Source organism: Petaurus breviceps, unplaced genomic scaffold (genome assembly GCF_028583685.1).
Source record: "Petaurus breviceps papuanus isolate PSGF00001 unplaced genomic scaffold, PetGlider_PUasm1.0 225, whole genome shotgun sequence".
Taxonomy (NCBI): Eukaryota; Metazoa; Chordata; class Mammalia; order Diprotodontia; family Petauridae; genus Petaurus; species Petaurus breviceps.
The window spans coordinates 20,755,654-20,773,088 of record NW_027185889.1 but is presented as its reverse complement, the minus strand read 5'-3'; the positions used below and the strand labels follow the sequence as shown (position 1 = coordinate 20,773,088).

The following is a 17,435-nucleotide window of genomic DNA, read 5'->3' as shown; positions in this document are numbered from 1 at the left end:
TGTGTGTGTGTGTGTGTGTGTGTGTGTGTGTGTGTGTGTGTGTGTGTGTGGTGTTTCCATTCTTGCCTTCTTTGCAACCCAGGGTTTACAGTTAGACTGTAAAGTTCTTAATCATGGTCTGTTTTAACTTTTCCTTCCTATCTTTTGAGTACAGTGTTTAGCGCACATTACATGTTTTACAAATATTTGTTGATTAAAAGATAACATTCTTAGTCTCTGAGACCTCTTTGGAAAATACCTTCATTGTTATCAGCATGATCCTACCAAGTGATTTTTTAAAAAGTTGCTTTATGTGCTTGTCTCTAAAGTTATCTTTGAACCTAAGACAGATTTACAAAGGATTTTGAAAGACTGTAATGTATATTAGTCAATTTGAAGCCTTCTTTCCTGGGTCACTCCTGTTTGGAACATTGGCATTCTCTGGGTGTTCTTCCACCTGAGTGTTCCTTTCATAGCTTGTCATGGTGTGGAAGTGATCATAAGTGCTTCAGAAGCAGCGGAACCCAAGTTTTGTGAAGGTTCCTCCACTGATGGCTGTATTGACCAATCAAGGACCTGCCTAGTTCATTTACTAGTGTATTAGTTGACTTCAGGTAATAGCTTTATTTTACAAGAGCTGCTCTTGAACACTTTGTATGAAGCTATAGAGGGATGATTTTGTATTGCTGAGGAAAGGGTCTCACTGAAGAAATTGTTGAAGTATTAAAGAAATCTTTTGGTGATACTCTATTACAATATTTATTAAAGTGTGGTCCTGGGGACTTCTCAGGTCCCCAGGATCCTTTCAGGGCATCTGCAAAGTTAAAACTATTTTCATAATAATATGAAGGTGTTATTTGTCTATTTAAATATTCTTCCTTATTCCAACTGTATGAGACCAGATTTTCTTCATGTACTTCAGTCTAAGCTAAATATCACAATAGATTGAATGCAGAAGCTGGTACAAGAATTCAGCTATCTTTTATTAATCCAGACATTAGAGAGTTTTCCAAAAACATGTACAACAATGTTACTCTCCTCATTAACTTTAATTTAAATTAATTAAATTAACTTTAATTAAAATTTAACTATAGTAGCATACTGTCAATGACAAATTGTCTAAGGGGTGGTGGCAGAAACATCATTGAATATATGTGGTCGCCAAAGAGAAAGTGAACTTGTCACAAAGAAAGAGTAAGGATGGACAACTTTGAGGTTACACTGGGATCAGTGACATATTCAAAGGCTTCTAGGGTTTGGTGTAGATCCTCTGAGTCTTGTTAGTGGAAGAAAAAGGCCAAGAGTTCTACGGAATGAAAAAGCATCGATAAGACACAAGATGCACTTGAAAATTGGGGGTGTGTGGAAATCCCACATCAATGAGAGCAAGGTCTTTTGGAGTACCACTTCATCTTGTAGTAAGAACAACTCCTTCATTCCATATTGCTAAGCTAGGAATGGACAGTGACTTGGTCAGAATATAATATTTATACTACCACTAATAAAAAAACAACAATAATAGCAGTAGATATCACTTACATAGTGATTTGAAGTTTGTAAAAAGTTATGCATTTGCTGCCTAATTTGAACCTCAAAACAACCTTGGGAGATAGGTGCATTCATTATCTCCATTTTATAGAGGAGGAAACTGAGAGAGACAAGTTAAGTGAAATGCCCAAGATCACAGCTAGTAAGTTTTTGAACTTGGAGTTGAAACGGGTTATTCCTGACTGTTAGTCTAGTTTTCTGTCCACTCTGTCATCTAGATGCCCCTGACATAATACAACAGAAAGGAATGGCAAAGAATAATGAATTTATGTGCTAACTTATTTTAATGACAGAGATCACAAGGAGATTTCCCGTCCCTCTTTATTGCGGCATTTTGCTTTGGGAGATATTCCTATTGTCTTTTTCACAGTTTGTCTTTCTGTCTATGGTGGACACATTCTGGCCCCTGCTCCCAATACCCTCCCTCCTCTCCTCTGCTTCCTAGAATCCCTCATTGCCTTTATGATTTAGCTCTTAGGTGAAGCCTGTCTTGCTCCCTTCACCTGCTAGTGGCTCTCTTGCCTAAAAAATGACCTCTTATTTCTTTGCTATTTATTTTTTTATGCATAGGTATTATTCCCAGATGGAATGTAGTAAGCATCTTGTGGGCAGGTACTATCTCATTTTTCTCTTTCAGGAATAGGAAGATGATAGTCCCCAAGTACTCAGTTTATCAGACCTCACCTGGAATGTTATGGTCCAATCCAGGTTTAGAAAGAATTTTGATAAGCTGGGTAATATCCTGAGGGGGTCAACCAGAAAATCAAAGGGCTTTGAGTCATACCTTGTGCAGATTGCTTGAGGGAAATGTACTTATTTTGATGAAAAAAGAAAGTTTAGGGAGGACATTCTAGATCTTTGGTAGTATTTGAAGGGATGTCTCCTGGAGAAGAGATTAGACTATTCTGTTTGACCCCAGAAACAACAGAGAAGTTGTGAAGAGAACAATTTCAGCACTATGTCAGGAAAACCCACGCACTAATTGGGGCTGGCCTGAAGGAGGATGGTCTGCCTCCAGAACCAGCTTTCTCCTTGTAGCTTTTCAAGCAAGGCTCCATGACTACGTGTTGGAGGTCTCAGCTGGGAGAATCCTTTTGTGTATGGATTTTACTAGGTGACCCTAGAGATTCCCTTTCACTTCATTTCTCTAATTCTTTGAAAATTGACCACCCGCATAGAGAATCTTACTTTGAATCTCATGTTACCTGTGTCACATTGGGAGAGTTGTCCAAAATCTGTGGACATAACATTTTTTTTCTTTTAATTTGTTTTTCTTTTAACATGTAAGGCAAGAAGTTTGACCAGATATCTCAGAGTCCTTCCATCTCTAAATCTATGATCCTATGATTAGAAGAACAGTTTGGGTTTTTTTTTTTACTTAAAAAAATTTTTTTTTTTTTTACTTTTGACCTGGTCTCCTTGATCTGTTTTATGGAGGATTAAAATTAATGAACCCTTTCTCACTGATGAAAATAGTAGACATAGAGGAATATGGAATCATGCCAGTTGTAGCATTGAAATTTTGGTTTTATTGCTGATAGGTGGGGGTGGGGAGAGGGGGCAGGATGAAAGGAATGATAGGGAGTAATGGGATGATTAAATAATGGCCACCGGTTTTACCATTGTGAAATGGTTTTCAAAGAGAGCCCTGTCTGGTTTCTAATTGGGCACATGCAAAAAATAATTCAGTTTTTCTGGATTAATTTGCTCAGATAGCAAGAAAATTCTGGGATTGGATGATATTCAAGTTTAGTTGGAAGAGACTTCTTTAAAGTGACAGATGGGGAAGGGTGTTTGACAGTTGTGGTAAAAAGGAAGCTGTGTAGAAGTCATTTGTGTGGAGATTGGGGAAAATGGAATGGCTCAGTTGGAACCATTTGGGAAACCAGAGGGAAATAAAAAAGAATGCATTGTGTTGTCATGCTGGGGGAAGGAGAAGTAAATTCTTTCAAGAGAATGTTGTGTGCATCTGTTTGGATCATGAAAAGCAACAGCTGGCATAACTTCTGTCAACTTCTTATGTAGTCATTTTGATCTGTGTGCCCATCATCTGAGATGATTCTGGTACCTCTCTATTTTTAGGTGGAAAAACTATCATTGGATAACTGTTCCTGACCCTCCCTCCCCCCCCCATTGGGGTAGGTGGAGACAAACAAGAAAAAAAGAAATGTTGTCTACACTGTGGTAGGGTGGAATGAGTGCTGAATATTGAGGGATGGATCTTGATTCATCCTAGACCTGAGTTTGAATCCTGACTCTACCTCTTGCTAGTTGTGTGACCTGTGGCCTCAATTCCCCCAGCTTTCAAATGATAGGGTTAGACCAGTTCATTGGTGTTGAACTCAAATAGAAATGGGAGCCACTAATTCAGATATGAGGATCCCTGAGGGCTATATATTGTCTTAGAAAACCACATATTAACATTATCTATGTTTTGTTGTATTTTTATTTATTTTGTTAAATATTTCTCAGTTACATTTTAGTCTGATGGCACTAAGGAGTGTCCTTCATGTTTGATACCTTTGGACTAGATAACCTCTAAGGTCACTTTCAGTTTAAATCTATAATTCCAGAAACTGTTAAAAAAAAGAGGAAAAACACCTTATATATCATAGGTTTACAGATGATGGAATGGAGGCAGCATGAAGTTGTGGCTAGAATGGAGTCAGGAAGAGCTGTATTTACTTCCTACCTTAATCTTTAATTAGCTGTTTGACCAAGGGCATGCAACTTGAACACTCTGTGCCTGTTTCCTTATTTGTAAATGAGGGGATTGGTTCCGCCACGTCTCAATCGATGATCCTATAACTTAATCTCTTTTGTTCTATGAACTCTTCCTTACCTAGACATTGCTTTCAAAATGGAATCCCTGGTCCAGTTTAAGCCAGGCTTGGTGATTTCTTCTAAAATGAAACATTTTCCCTTAGAGTCCTTGAGGGAGCTTCATAAAGGCAGGAGAGAAAATTGAATATATTTTTATCTGAGATTTCCAAGATAGCAACACTAAGGAATTTTCAGGAGATATGAATTTGTAGCTGCTGCAAATCAAATTAGATCCAAGCTAAAGGTTTTGGATGATAATGATGATGATGATGATAAAAGATAAATAGTAGCTATTTGCTTTAAGGTTTTTAGAGAGAAACATTAATAAATAAGGAACAGACTTTATTTTCCTTACAGTTTGTTACTACTATAATAATTTCTCATCCACTTCAATAGAATGTTCGATCCCTGAAGACTGAGACTGCTCATGTAACTTGTATAATATTGAGTAATACATTTCAATTCCATGGTAGGTGCTAGAAAGTGTCTGAAAGCTTCATGTAGAGTTGGGCTTATTCTTTCCCCTACCATCCTAGGCATTGCTGAGGATTTCAGGCAAGAGGCTTGGTTGCTATAACAACCAATAAGTGCATCACTTTCAAAATCATCTTGAAAATGTAGAGACCATGATTTGCAACTGATTTTAGAATATCATGAGATCATAGATTTAGAGTTGGAAGGGAGCTCTATCATCTGTTGTTCCATATCTCTCACTTTACAGATGATGATACTCTGTCCCCAAGCTGTAAAGTGACTTAGGTTAGGCTCCTAGGTGTATTGACTTAGAGTGGGGATGCTTTTGTCCGTTCCCTTCATTGTATCCCAGACCTAGAGCTGGAAGGGGATTTATTACCACCTAGTCTAACTCCTTTTACCAATGTGGAAGCTGAGGTCCAGGGGAGTAAAGTGATGTAGGTTCATAGAATTAGTGCTGAAAGGGACCTTGGAGACCATTTAATCCTCTTTTCCTCCTTTTCCAGATCAGAAACGTCATCGCAGAGAAGTGGAGTAACATAGCCAGGGCTACAGAGGTGAGGTCTGAGCCCGGGTCCTCTGCCTTCCAACCTAGCCCCCTTTCCACTGTCTGTTGTTGGCTCTTCTGAGAAATAGATGAGTTGGTCAGTCACTTTTCTAAGTAACATGCTCTTGGATCAGTTTGGGAGGCTTACAAGGTACAAGGCACAGAGCTTAACTGGAGAAGCCAAAGGTTCCAGGAGTCAGGGGCAAATCAAGTCAACAAAGATTTATTAGGTACCTCCTATGTGCCAAGCACCATGATGGGGATTCAAAGAAAGGAAATAGCAGTCTCTGTTGTCAGAGCTTATAATCTAATGGAGGTGCACACAGATTACTCTATACAAACAAGGTAGATGGTATACGGGATAAGCTGGGGATAAGGAAGGCAGTAGCTTTAAGGGGGGTTGGGAAAACTTGTAGAAGATAGAATTTTAGCTGAGACTTGGACAACAAGGAAAAAAAAACTAGAGTGGCCCATGGAGCCTCTTCTGAGATCCAGGGCTGATGCCTCCTGGCTAGGGCAGCTCATTGTCTTCCTCCTCACACTGCAGCTGGGGCTGACATCATCAATCTTAGATGGCTCTCCAAACCTGCTCCCATGGGTGCCATGACTAACACCTCTGAAGGACCCTGGGACTGTCATCCACCCTTCAGGAGTACTTACTATATGTCAACCATTGTGCTAAGTGCTGGAAACACAAAAACAAAAACAGGGTCCCTTGGTGGAGGAGCAGGAAAGACTTTGGAAGAAGTGGGATTTGAGTTGAGTGTTGATGGAGTCTGTAGATCCCAGGATATGGAGGTGAGGGAGCTATCCAGATTTGCAAAATGGCCAGTGTAAAGTTAACATCCTTGTGTGAAGAATGGTGAGATGCCTCAAGGACTGTAGATTTGTGGATTGTAGAAGGGGAGAAAAGTTGAAGATGACTAGTAGTATAGAAAAAGATCAGGTCAGGAACATCCTTAAATACCCAACAGAGGAGAGGATACTGTCAGTCAGGGAGACTTGGACATAATGGTATTCAGCCCATGGTAAGCAGATGAGGGTCTATGATGAGCTCCTGGTCCATGCTTCTTCTAAGAAACACAGGCAGCTGGAGGGGTAGAGTCCTCCTGTCCTTGGTCATGACTGGATCAGGACCATAGCATGTCAGGGACTCTAGAAGCAAAGAAGGGACCCTGCTCACTTGGTTCAGCATGAAGTAGGGGGCAAGGAGACAATGATCAGATTGGGAAACTGAAGGCAGGGAAGAGGAAGGAACAAGCATTTATTAAATACCTATTATGTGTCAGGTATGTATGTGTTTTTCAAATATCAACTCACTTGATCATCACAATAACCTTACAAGTTAGGTGTTTTTACTATCCCATTTTACAGATAAGGAAACTCAGAGGTTCTTGCTCAGGTTACATAGCTAGCAAGTGAGATTGGAATGCATGTGAATTCTGGTACTTTTCTGATTGCTAGATGGCAGGATTAATATTTGTAAGGATTCCCTGAGCACCTAGAACACAAAGAACTAAGAGACTCCTAGATTTGGAGTAAAGTCCAGGGTTCAAACCTTGCCTCAGACATTTGCTCTCCAGGTGACACTACAAATCACTTTCTTTCTCTAAGGTCTTTTCCAACTCTAGATTTAGGGTCCTAAGAACTTTCTTGTAACCTGAGACCCTAACCTAGGCATTCTTCACCTGGGATCCACAGACTCCAAGGCTGGTGAACTTGAATAGTAAAAAAAAAATTACTTTGTATTTTCCCCAACATCTGATGGGAATTTATCATTTCATCAAATTATGAACATAGAAAACAAACCAGAATAGTATTAGCTGTACTTGTGACTGTCACCAATAGAAATCACAGATTTTTTATGTCATATTATAGTTGTTGCAGATATCTTGAAATATCACTTACACTCATCACTACTTACAAATTACTGTAGTTATGATGTCTTTTGTTAAATCCCACATGATCCCAATCTTCTTCTCTACAAACTGTTTCATTATAGTTTCTTTTGGAATCCTGGGTATTTTCTTTTATTCACTCCAAAACAATATTCTGAAAAGCATCCTAGGCTTCACCAGACTGACAAAGGAAACCATGGAACAATAAGGATTGAGTACCTTGCCTAATTATGGTTCTTGATGGGACTGGGAATAATGGGGGAGGGGAACCACCTAAATTTTGGTTTACTTGAGCTGAACTTTTCTCTTTGTTATCTATTCAAAGATACCCAATTGGTTACCTCTAGTTTGTTAATAGCTGTTGAAGGAATCTTTCTTGAGTAGTCAAATGTGGTCCATTTTTAGAATGTCTTCAGGGCTTGTTCCTTCTGGCTAAATCTCATTAGTAGGATGATGATGGAATTAAAATGATAATTATGAAGTTGAGAAGGAAATGATTGACACTCTGGCATATCAGTGGGCTTCTCTAGGGAGCCCCTCCTCTTTCCTAGATGCCAGAGCTGCATTAGATCAGGAACTGCCTTTCTATCCATTAATGAATTCCATGAATACAAATTGAGCACTTTATACATTCCAGGCCTCATAAGGGCTGTAGTGGAGATAATGAAATTAGGGTCCCTGCCTTGTAGGAGCTTACCATCCAACAGGGGAGATAAGGCAGGTGCACAAATAAATGTCCTAAAAGACTTTATTCTTTAAAGGATTTTTATTTTCTTAGTGAAGTAATCCCTCCAGTGATGGAAATAAAAACCTTTCCAACCCTTTTCATCCCATGTAGTTTTAGTACATGCTTTCCAATGCAGCTAGGTGGTACCATAGTGGATAGAGGTGTAGGCCTGGAGTCAGCAAGATTCATCTTCCTGAGTTCAAATGTGGCTTCAGTCACTTACTAACTGTACTATCTGGAAAAATCTTTAACCCTGTTTGCTTCAGTTTCCTCATCTGTAAAATGAGATGGAGAAGGACATGACAAATCACTTCAGTATCTTTGCCAAGAAAAACCCCTAATCATGGCGGGGGGGGGGGGTCACGGAGAGTTGGACAAAACTGGAACAACCAAGCAACAACAACTGAGCCAAAATAGCCTTCTTTTACCTCATATATAGCACCTGCTTTCCATTTCCACACTTTTACTGTTTGTAATTTCCGGAACGCTTTCCCCCCTTACTTTGACCTCTTAGAAGCCCTTCTTACTTTCTAAACTGAACTCAAGCTTACAATTCCAGTGGCCATAAATGACCACATGCATTTCTCCACAATTCTTGTAGCACTGGATTTCTTTTCTTTTATTTATTTTTGTGATTAATTTGATGGGTGTCTTCATTGTTTCTTATAGCACAAGAATATTCCCTAACATTCATGTGCCATAATCTATTCATATTCCATTTGATGGGTGCCCATTTTCTAGTTCTTTGCTGTCAGAGAAGGGCTTCTTTGAGTGTTGTGGTACCTTTGGACCCTTTCTTTCTGTCTTTCCTTTCTTTGGGGTATTGGTTCTTGGCTTTCTTTTGGCTCCTACTGGCCTGTGCTGCTGAGAGCTATATGACTCTTCACCAGGGAGAACTCTGTAGGCCTGCAATAGGGACAAAATAATAATCTTTCTATCCTCACTGGTTTATATCACAGTTTCCTAGATCATATGTCTGTGATTTGTTTGTTTGCTCTTTCTCTTTCCTACTCAGTCTCATTACATTATTTAATGCATGGAGACAGTGTGATGTAGTTATGAGAGCACTGGAATAGGAATAAGGAGACTGGACTCTATTATTGATCCTGTGACCATGTCTATGACCCTTTACCTCTATTTTCTCACAAGTATTTGATAATAGATAACTTAATACAAAATCTGAACCAGTTGAAAAATTATTAAAATTTTTCTCTTTTGTCATCTAAAAATGGAGATAATCATGTTTACTCTAAATTTACACTGTACATAGAACAGTGTAAGGAAAGTGTTCATAAATGACTTACTCAAGGAGCAGATAGCATGACTTGGTGGGAAGATCTCTGATTTTAGAGTCAAAGGATCTGGGTTCAAATAATTCTTCAGACTCTTACTAGTTGTGTGAATGTCAGTAAATCACTGTGGCAGCTAGGTGGCACAGTGGGTAGAGCACTGGACCTGGATTCAGGAAGACTTCTTTTCCTGGGTTCAAATATTACCTCAGATACTTACTAGCTTGGTAACCCTGGGGAAGTCACTGAACTCTATTTGCCTCAGTTTCCTTATCTATAAAATGAACTGGAGAAGCCAAAGGCAAGCCATTTTTGTATCTTTTCCAAGAAACCCCCATATGGGGTGATGAAGAGTTGGACATGACTGAAAATGACTGAACAGCAACAAAAGACAAATCATTTAGGCTTTATTAGCCTTAATTTTCTGTGTAAAATTTACCTAATGTTGGCACCTACCTTGAATGGTTGCTTTAAAGATTAAATGGGACACTATATGTAAAGTGCTTTGCAATCTTTAAAGCACTAAATAATGTTAGTTATTATTGTTATTACTATTATCATTAGAGGACCTGGGTTCAAATGTAAACTCTGACATTTTCTGTGACTTCAGGCAAGTCACCCTATCTCCCTGGTTCCATTTTTTGATCTATAAAATAAGGAGGTTAGACCTCTAAAGTTCCCTTCTAGTTCTGAATTTGTGATTACATTCTATTAAGTCTCATAACCCTGCAAGACCTCAGTTTATTCATCTGTACAATGGAGGATTTGGACCAGGTGACCTTTAAGGTATTCTTTTTGTCCAAATCAGTGTACCCTGTGATTAACTTCTTGTATGATTAGGGGGAAAAAAGGCAGGGTGATTATGAAATGAGAATGAGGGATGATGATATATGGCCCACTTGGGAGCTGAAGCCGCCCCCCACAAAATATTCCAAAGGCCCTGAGGAAAGTCTCCAGTGCATTACAAATGTGAGTCATTACCATAAGCATGGCTAAGATGGATTTCATTTCCTAATAGAGAAGTAAGTTAATTGAAGCAATTTAATTTATATTAAGATATCAACATAGCATTGCTATATTGTCAAAAATTGACATAATGTGAATTTAATTGCAGAGGCCTTCATCCACAATAAATCTGTCTCCAGGGGAGTTGGAAGAAGATGATGATGATGATGCAAACACTTGTGGTCCTTCAGGGCTGTGGGAGGCATTAACTCCCTGTAACGGGTGCCGCAACCTTGGGTTCCCCATGCTGATGCAGGTACTTCTTTTGTTTGGTTTTAAAGAAGTCATGTCAAGGATGAAGGGAAAAAAAGAAATTTGGTGTCCTGTATATGTTCTGGAAAATTTTGCTTGTAAATGATCTCTATGATCCATTTCCATTGGCCATTTCTATTGGGTCGGTGAGATGGGGCACTTGTCCAACTTAGTGCTTGCGGTGGTTATGGAGAGGTGGGGGTGGAGAATGAGCTTTAGAAGAGGCCACAGTTTACCATTTTTATAACGTTGGATCATGCCTGTCAGAGTCAGGTTTAAGTGTGGTACTTGATGTAATGTTATATCATTTTCTTGGAGAAACACAAAATTGATCTAAAACAGGGAACTTTTGCCCAGGATAAAGTAAGCTTCTTGAGGGCAAGAAGGCCATCTCACTCTAGTATTTATGTCCCCAAAGCCCAGTGCACTTTTTAGGCATGTACATTTCCATCTGCCTTGTAGCTGAACTTTGTTTTGTATATTCGCACAGTGCTTGCCACATAATAAATGCTTTTTCATTCACTTGTTCTTTCATTCATTCACAAATATTTGATAATTGATAACTTTACAAAAAATCTGAGACAGTTGAAAAATCACCTTAATTATTGATCGCAGATGCTGTACAACATAGGTTCTTATCTGGAAAACTGTGAACCTGTTTTTCAAAATAACAATAATTGTATTTTAATATAATTTATTTCCTTTGTCATTTTATGTATTTTATTTTATATATTTAAAACCTAAATTCTGACCAAAGGTCCATAGATTTTGCCAGACTGACAAAGGGGTAGATGATACAAAAAGATTAATAACTTTGTTTTTCCAAAGAAAATTTTGGATGGGAGACCCATTATGAGAAGTATATATTAATAACCCTGTTGTACTTTGGGCAAATGAAAGGCAGCCCAATACATGGAGACAGCACTGGCTGTCACTACAGGCAAAAGACCTGGGTGAAAATTCTGCCTCTGATGGTTATTAACTGGGTGATCTTGGACAAGTCATTTAACTTCCCTGGGTTTCAGTTTCCTCATTTGTAAAATGAAAGGGTTCAACTAATTGACCTAGTATGTCTCTTCCAACTCTGGACCAACAATCTCTATGATCCTGGTATTGCCATTTGCCGGTTATCATCTGCCTTTTTCCTCTTAAATGTTGTGAATGTCTTTGTCTTTAAGCTCTCCATCTTTCTTTAGCTATCTCGTGGAATTTGCCTCCATTCCTCTTTCTCTCTCACCCCTTCCAGCATCTGTCCTCTGAACTCTGTTCTTTTAACTCCAGCTGCAATAGACTTCTATCTTCACCATTTCTCTGTTGGTAGTGATAGACATGTCTATCCATGACTTAAGTGATCTCTTCTGTGTTCGTGACTCTCTAAGCTCTTTCTCTAGACTTTACCTCCTGCCCTGAGCTCTGGAGCACAGTCATATAGAAACTTCCTCCTATATGTCCACTGGCACCACAGATTTAGCATTTCTCAAATAGACATCACTTTTCCTACTAGCTAGCCCTGTTCTTCTCCCTAACTTCCCTGTTGCAGCTGTTAACAGCTGCATTCCTCTCATTCCTAGATCATAGATATCAATTTGGGTTTCCTTGTTTGTTGTAGGGTCATAGATTTAGAACTACCTCAGAGGCCATCAAGTCTAACCCTTTTATTTTACAAAAGAAAGTACTGAAACACACACAATCAAAGAGACTTCTCCATGGTCACAGGGACAGAGATTTTGAGCTAGAAGGGACCTTACAGGCTACCTTGTCCAACCCCCTCATTTTACAGATTAAGGAATTGGGACCTAGAGGAGAGTGACACATAGATTAGAAGTCAGCAAGCTGGGATTTCAACTCAGCTTATCTGATTACAATTCTAGTATTTTTTCATTTCCACATTTTGCCATTATGAGTCAAAATCTTACTTGATTCTTCCATCTCCTTTTTCTCCTTTGCCATGCAATCATTTGCCAAATTGTGCCAAATAATTCTCCTCTTACAGTATTTTGTCTGTGTTGCTGTTCAGTCATTTTCCAGTCATATCCAACTCTTTGTGCATTTGGGGTTTTCTTGGCCAAAGTACTGGAGTAGTTTGCCATTTCTTTCTCCAGCTCATTTTATAGATGAGGAAACTGAAGCAAACAGGGTTAAGTGACTTTCCCAGGGTCATACAACTAATAAGTATCTGAGGTGATATTTGAACTCAAGAAGAGAAGTTTTCATGATTCCAGGCATGCTGTTCTATCCACTATGCCACCTGACTGCCTGGCCTTTAGTATTTCTACCCACTGTCATGAGATCCTAGGATCAGAAATGTAGATCTGAAACTTAGAGGTCACTTCATCTAATCCCTCATTTTATTTTTTCTTTTAAAAATTAATTAAAAAATTCTAAAGATGACAAACATAAAAAGTACATTTAAAAATTCCCCCCAATTACATGTAATTTTTTTAAACATTTGTTAAGTTCTGAGTTCCAAATTCTAGCCCTTCCTAACTTCCTTCCTTCCCATTTCCCTAAGATGGTAAGAAATCTAATATAGGTCATATATGTGTAATGTAAAACATTTCTATATTAGTCATATTGTGGGAAAAAAACACAAAAAAGAGAAATAAAAGAAAGGAGAAAAGAATGAAAGTGAAAAATAGTATGCCTTAGTCTGTATTCAAATGCCAGCAGTTTTTTCTCTGGATGTGGATAGCATTTTTTATCATGAGTCCTGTGGTATTGTCTTGGATTATTGCATTGCTGAGCATAACTAAGTCATTCACAGTTTTTCATTGTACAGTATTGCTGTTATTGTGTACAATGTTCTCCTGCTTCTGCTTATTTCATTCTGTAATGATTCATGTATGTTTTTCCAAGTTTTTCTGAAATCACCCTGCTTGTCATTTCTTATGAAACAACAATATTCCATAATAATTATATACACAACTTGTTCAGCCATTCCCCAATTGATGGGCATCCTCTCAGTGTCTAATGCTTTGCCACCATAAAAAGAGTTAATGTAAACATTTTTGGGGGGTGTCTTTTTGGGATATAGATGCAGCGCTGGTATTACTGGATCAAAAGATATGCAGAGTTTGATAGTCCTTTGGGCATAGTTCCCAATTGTTTTCCGGAGTAGTTGGATCATTTCACAACTCCACTAACAGTGCATTTATCTCCTAGTTTTCCTACATCCCCTTCAACATTTATCATTTTCCTTTTCTATCATATTAGCCAGTGTGATAGGTGTGAGGTAGTACATTGGAGTTGTTTTAATTTGCATTTCTCTAGTCAATAGTGATTTAGAGCATTTTTTAATGTAACTATAGTTAGCTTTGATTTCTTTGTCTGAAAATTTCCTATTCATATCCTTTGACCATTTATTAATTGGGGAATGACTTGTATTCTTTTAAATTTTACTTAGTTCTCTATATATTTGAAAAATGAAGCCTTTGTTAGAAATTCTTTCTTAAAATCTCCTCTGTCCTCCCCCAGTTTTCTGATTTCCTTCTAATTTTGGTTGCATTGGTTTTGTATGTGTAAAATCTTTTAAATTTTATATAATCAAAATTATCCATTTTACATTTTATAATTTATAATATTGTCTTGTTTGGTCCTAAATCCTTCCCTTCTCCATATATCAGACAGGTAAACTATTTTATTCTCTCTTAATTTGCTTATGGTATTGCCCTTTATGTCAAAACCATGTCCTTATTTTGACTTTTTCTTGGTATATCGTGTAAGATATTGGATTATACCTAGTTTCTTTCATATTTTTTTTTCCAATTTTTCTATCTGTTTTTGTCAAATAATGAGTTTTTGTTCCCAAAGTTTAAATGTTTGGGTTTATCAAACACTAAAATATTGTGGTCATTTACTACAATGTATTATGTACATTATCTATCCCACTGATCCACTACTCTATTTTTTAGCCAGTACCATATTATTTTGATGATTACCCCTTGAGATCTGGTATGGGTAGGCCATCTTCCTTCACATTTTTTAATTGATATTCCTTGATATTCTTGACCTTTTGTTCTTCCAGATGAGTTTGTTGTTATTTTTTTCTAGCTCTATCAAGTAATATTTTAGTAATTTGGTTGGTATGGTACTGAATATGTAGATTAATTGAACCAGAATTGTAATTTTTTATAATGGTCTGGTCTACCCATGAGCAATTAATATTTTTCCAGTTGTTTAGATCTGACTTTATTTGTGTGAGAAGTGTTTTGTAATTGTGTTCATATAATTCGTGGGTTTGTCTTGGCAGGTAGAACAAAAGTACATTTTCACATACTTTGTGGAACAGAGGAGAGGATTGAATGTAAAACTGTAAGTGGCAACACCCATATTTTATAGATGAGAAAGCTGGGGCCCAGGAAGGGAAGTTGTGACTTGCTCAAAGCTATGTAGTAAGAAGTAGCAAAGCTGAGATTTGAAACGAGCTCCTCTGATTCCAAATATCTTGCCCTTTCCATTTTACCATGCTTTCTCTTTTAGGTTGTTTTCCATTGAGCTGGGATTTGGCAAGATCTGTGTGGCAGGCTGTGATATAGGTCCCGTGATACAGAGTGCTGCTAGACTGTTGCGGAAGGAAATGGCTCTATCTAAATTTTGGCTTCCAGGTGAAAGTGCACTACTACTTCACCCTACTTTCAACTTTTGAAGGAATCCATCTTTATTATAGGATGCTAAAGAAAAAAATGAAAGAAACCTAGCGCAGGAGCACTTGTCTGGGGTGCTGAGGGATGGAGCCCCATGTCAGATAGGATGGTGGGCTAGATCAATGAATCTACAAGTATTTATTAAATACCTCCTGTGTACCAGGCACTGTGCCAGGGGAAAATGACAGTCACCCTTTACTTCCCATCATGCTATAATATGTAAAAATTCTTGGGAAAAGACACACATTGGGAGAATACCATGCATCCTCATCCAGATTATGTTATTCTGTGGACTTGTGGTTGGGTGAGTTGCTTCTTTCTAGGTTTCAGTTTTCTCCATCATAAATTGAGGGTGCTGGATCGGAGGATTCCTAAGGCTTCTTCAAGCTCCAAAGTCCCATGATCCTATATTTAAAACATTTATTTATTACCTTGTTCTTAAAATTGATTTGAGACTTTTGCATTCTGGTTTCCTAGAAAAAAGTTTTTCTGCCTTAATTATTAAAATGGGATCAAGGGACAGGCTGAGTAATGAGAATACTTTGAATTTGGTAGCTGTATATAAATCAAGATGTTGCATCAGGCTTACATGGTGACAAAAGTATTGAACTTAGCACAGCAAGAAGCAGCTTGTTTGAAGGTACTTAGCATTTTAGCTTTTCCAGTACCTTCACAGAATACAAACTTTAGTTACTAATGGTGATTTCAGCACATTTGTTATGTAGTGAAACAGGGAAGACAGAGTGACTAGATATTATGGCCTCGTGGGGAGAGTTTTGGACATGTAGTCAACCAAGAAGGCCTAGATTCAAGTCCTTCATAAGACACTTGGGAGCTGTGTGACTCAGGACATCATTTCACCTAGGTAAGCCTCAGCTTCCCTATCTGGAAAATTGAAATAATAATTGCACTTACCTCTCATGGTTATTATGGAGAATCATATGAGCTGATACAAATAAAGCATTTTATAAACGTTGCAGTGCTCTGTCTTTGTTACTGAAAATTTTTTATCATTTGTGAGCTCTCTTTACAAAGTTAATTCATTCATTCAGTAAATATATATGTCTATTATGTGCCAAGCACTGTGCTAAGTGCTGAGGTTTAAGAAAAAAGGCAAAAGACAGTCCCTGCCCTCAAGTAGTTTATAATTCAATGAAGTAGGTAACATGAAAACAAATATATGCAAAACAAGCTATATATTGGACAAACAGGTAATAATTAACAGAGAAAAAGCACTGAAATGAAGAGAGACTAGAGAAGGTTCCCTGTAGGAAGTGGCATTTTAGTTGATCTGAAAGCCAGGGAGATCAATAGTCAGAGAAGAGAAGGGAGAGTATTTTAAGTGTGAGATACAGCCAGAGAAAATCTTTCAGGTAGTAGATAGAGTGTTGGACTTGGGTCTAGAAAGACCTTAACTGGAATCACCTTTAAGACACTTACTAACAGGGTGATTCTATGCATGGCATTTATTCCCTCTGAGCTTCAGTTTCCTTATCTGTAAAACAGAGAAAATAGCACTTCTCTCTCAGAATCATATAAGACCATGTATATAAAGAACTTGATGAACCATGAAGCAGTTGCTAAATGCCATTTATTACTATAATTTAGTAGCAGGATATATTGTTATTCTAAAATAGTTTCTAGGGCAGCCAGGTAGCTCATCGAGTAAGAGCACCGGCTCCAGTGTCGGGATGACCTGGGGATCAAATATGGGTGCAGATACTTAGCACCACACCCAGAAATAACTGGCCGTGTAACCTTGAGCAAGTTACTTAACCCCGATTGCTTAAAAAAATAGTTTCTAATTCTAGTTATAAATATACTTCTTATATTTTAGGAGGATATGCTTTAAATTCAATAAATTGAAGTCAGCAAACTGATTTCAAAATTCATTAAATGACAGTTGTGTACAAGACTGTGTTGGCACTGAAGATTGAAAGAATTAAAATAGAAATAGATGCTACCCTCTAGGACCTTAAATTTTAGTTTATTTTTTCCTGGATCTCTGATTTCACTAGTATTCAGAACTCCCTGGTGACGAAACTCCCTCTATCACCATATCTGTAACTTTTTTGTTTTAGAGTTATCTGGGACATTGATGGAAACATTGATGTGTTCAGAGTCACTCATCCAGTATGTATGAGCAGTGGGACTTGAAACCAAGTCTTTAAATGACATTGAAGCCCTTAGCCATTTATATGTAGAATACATGTGATGATGATGGAGAAGGAAGACTATCAGATTAGAACA

General features: G+C 37.9%; 1 protein-coding gene across 1 annotated transcript in view; it reads left to right on the top strand.

Moving 5' to 3' along the window:
- The window catches only part of ANKS1B (ankyrin repeat and sterile alpha motif domain containing 1B), a 1,399,804-nt gene that overhangs the window by 263,731 nt on the left and 1,118,638 nt on the right, over window positions 1-17,435 (top strand). Inside the window, exon 9 of the mRNA XM_069095213.1 lies at window positions 10,400-10,546. Within this exon, the coding sequence (XP_068951314.1) occupies window positions 10,400-10,546 (147 nt within the window). The remainder of the gene's footprint in view (window positions 1-10,399; window positions 10,547-17,435) is intronic.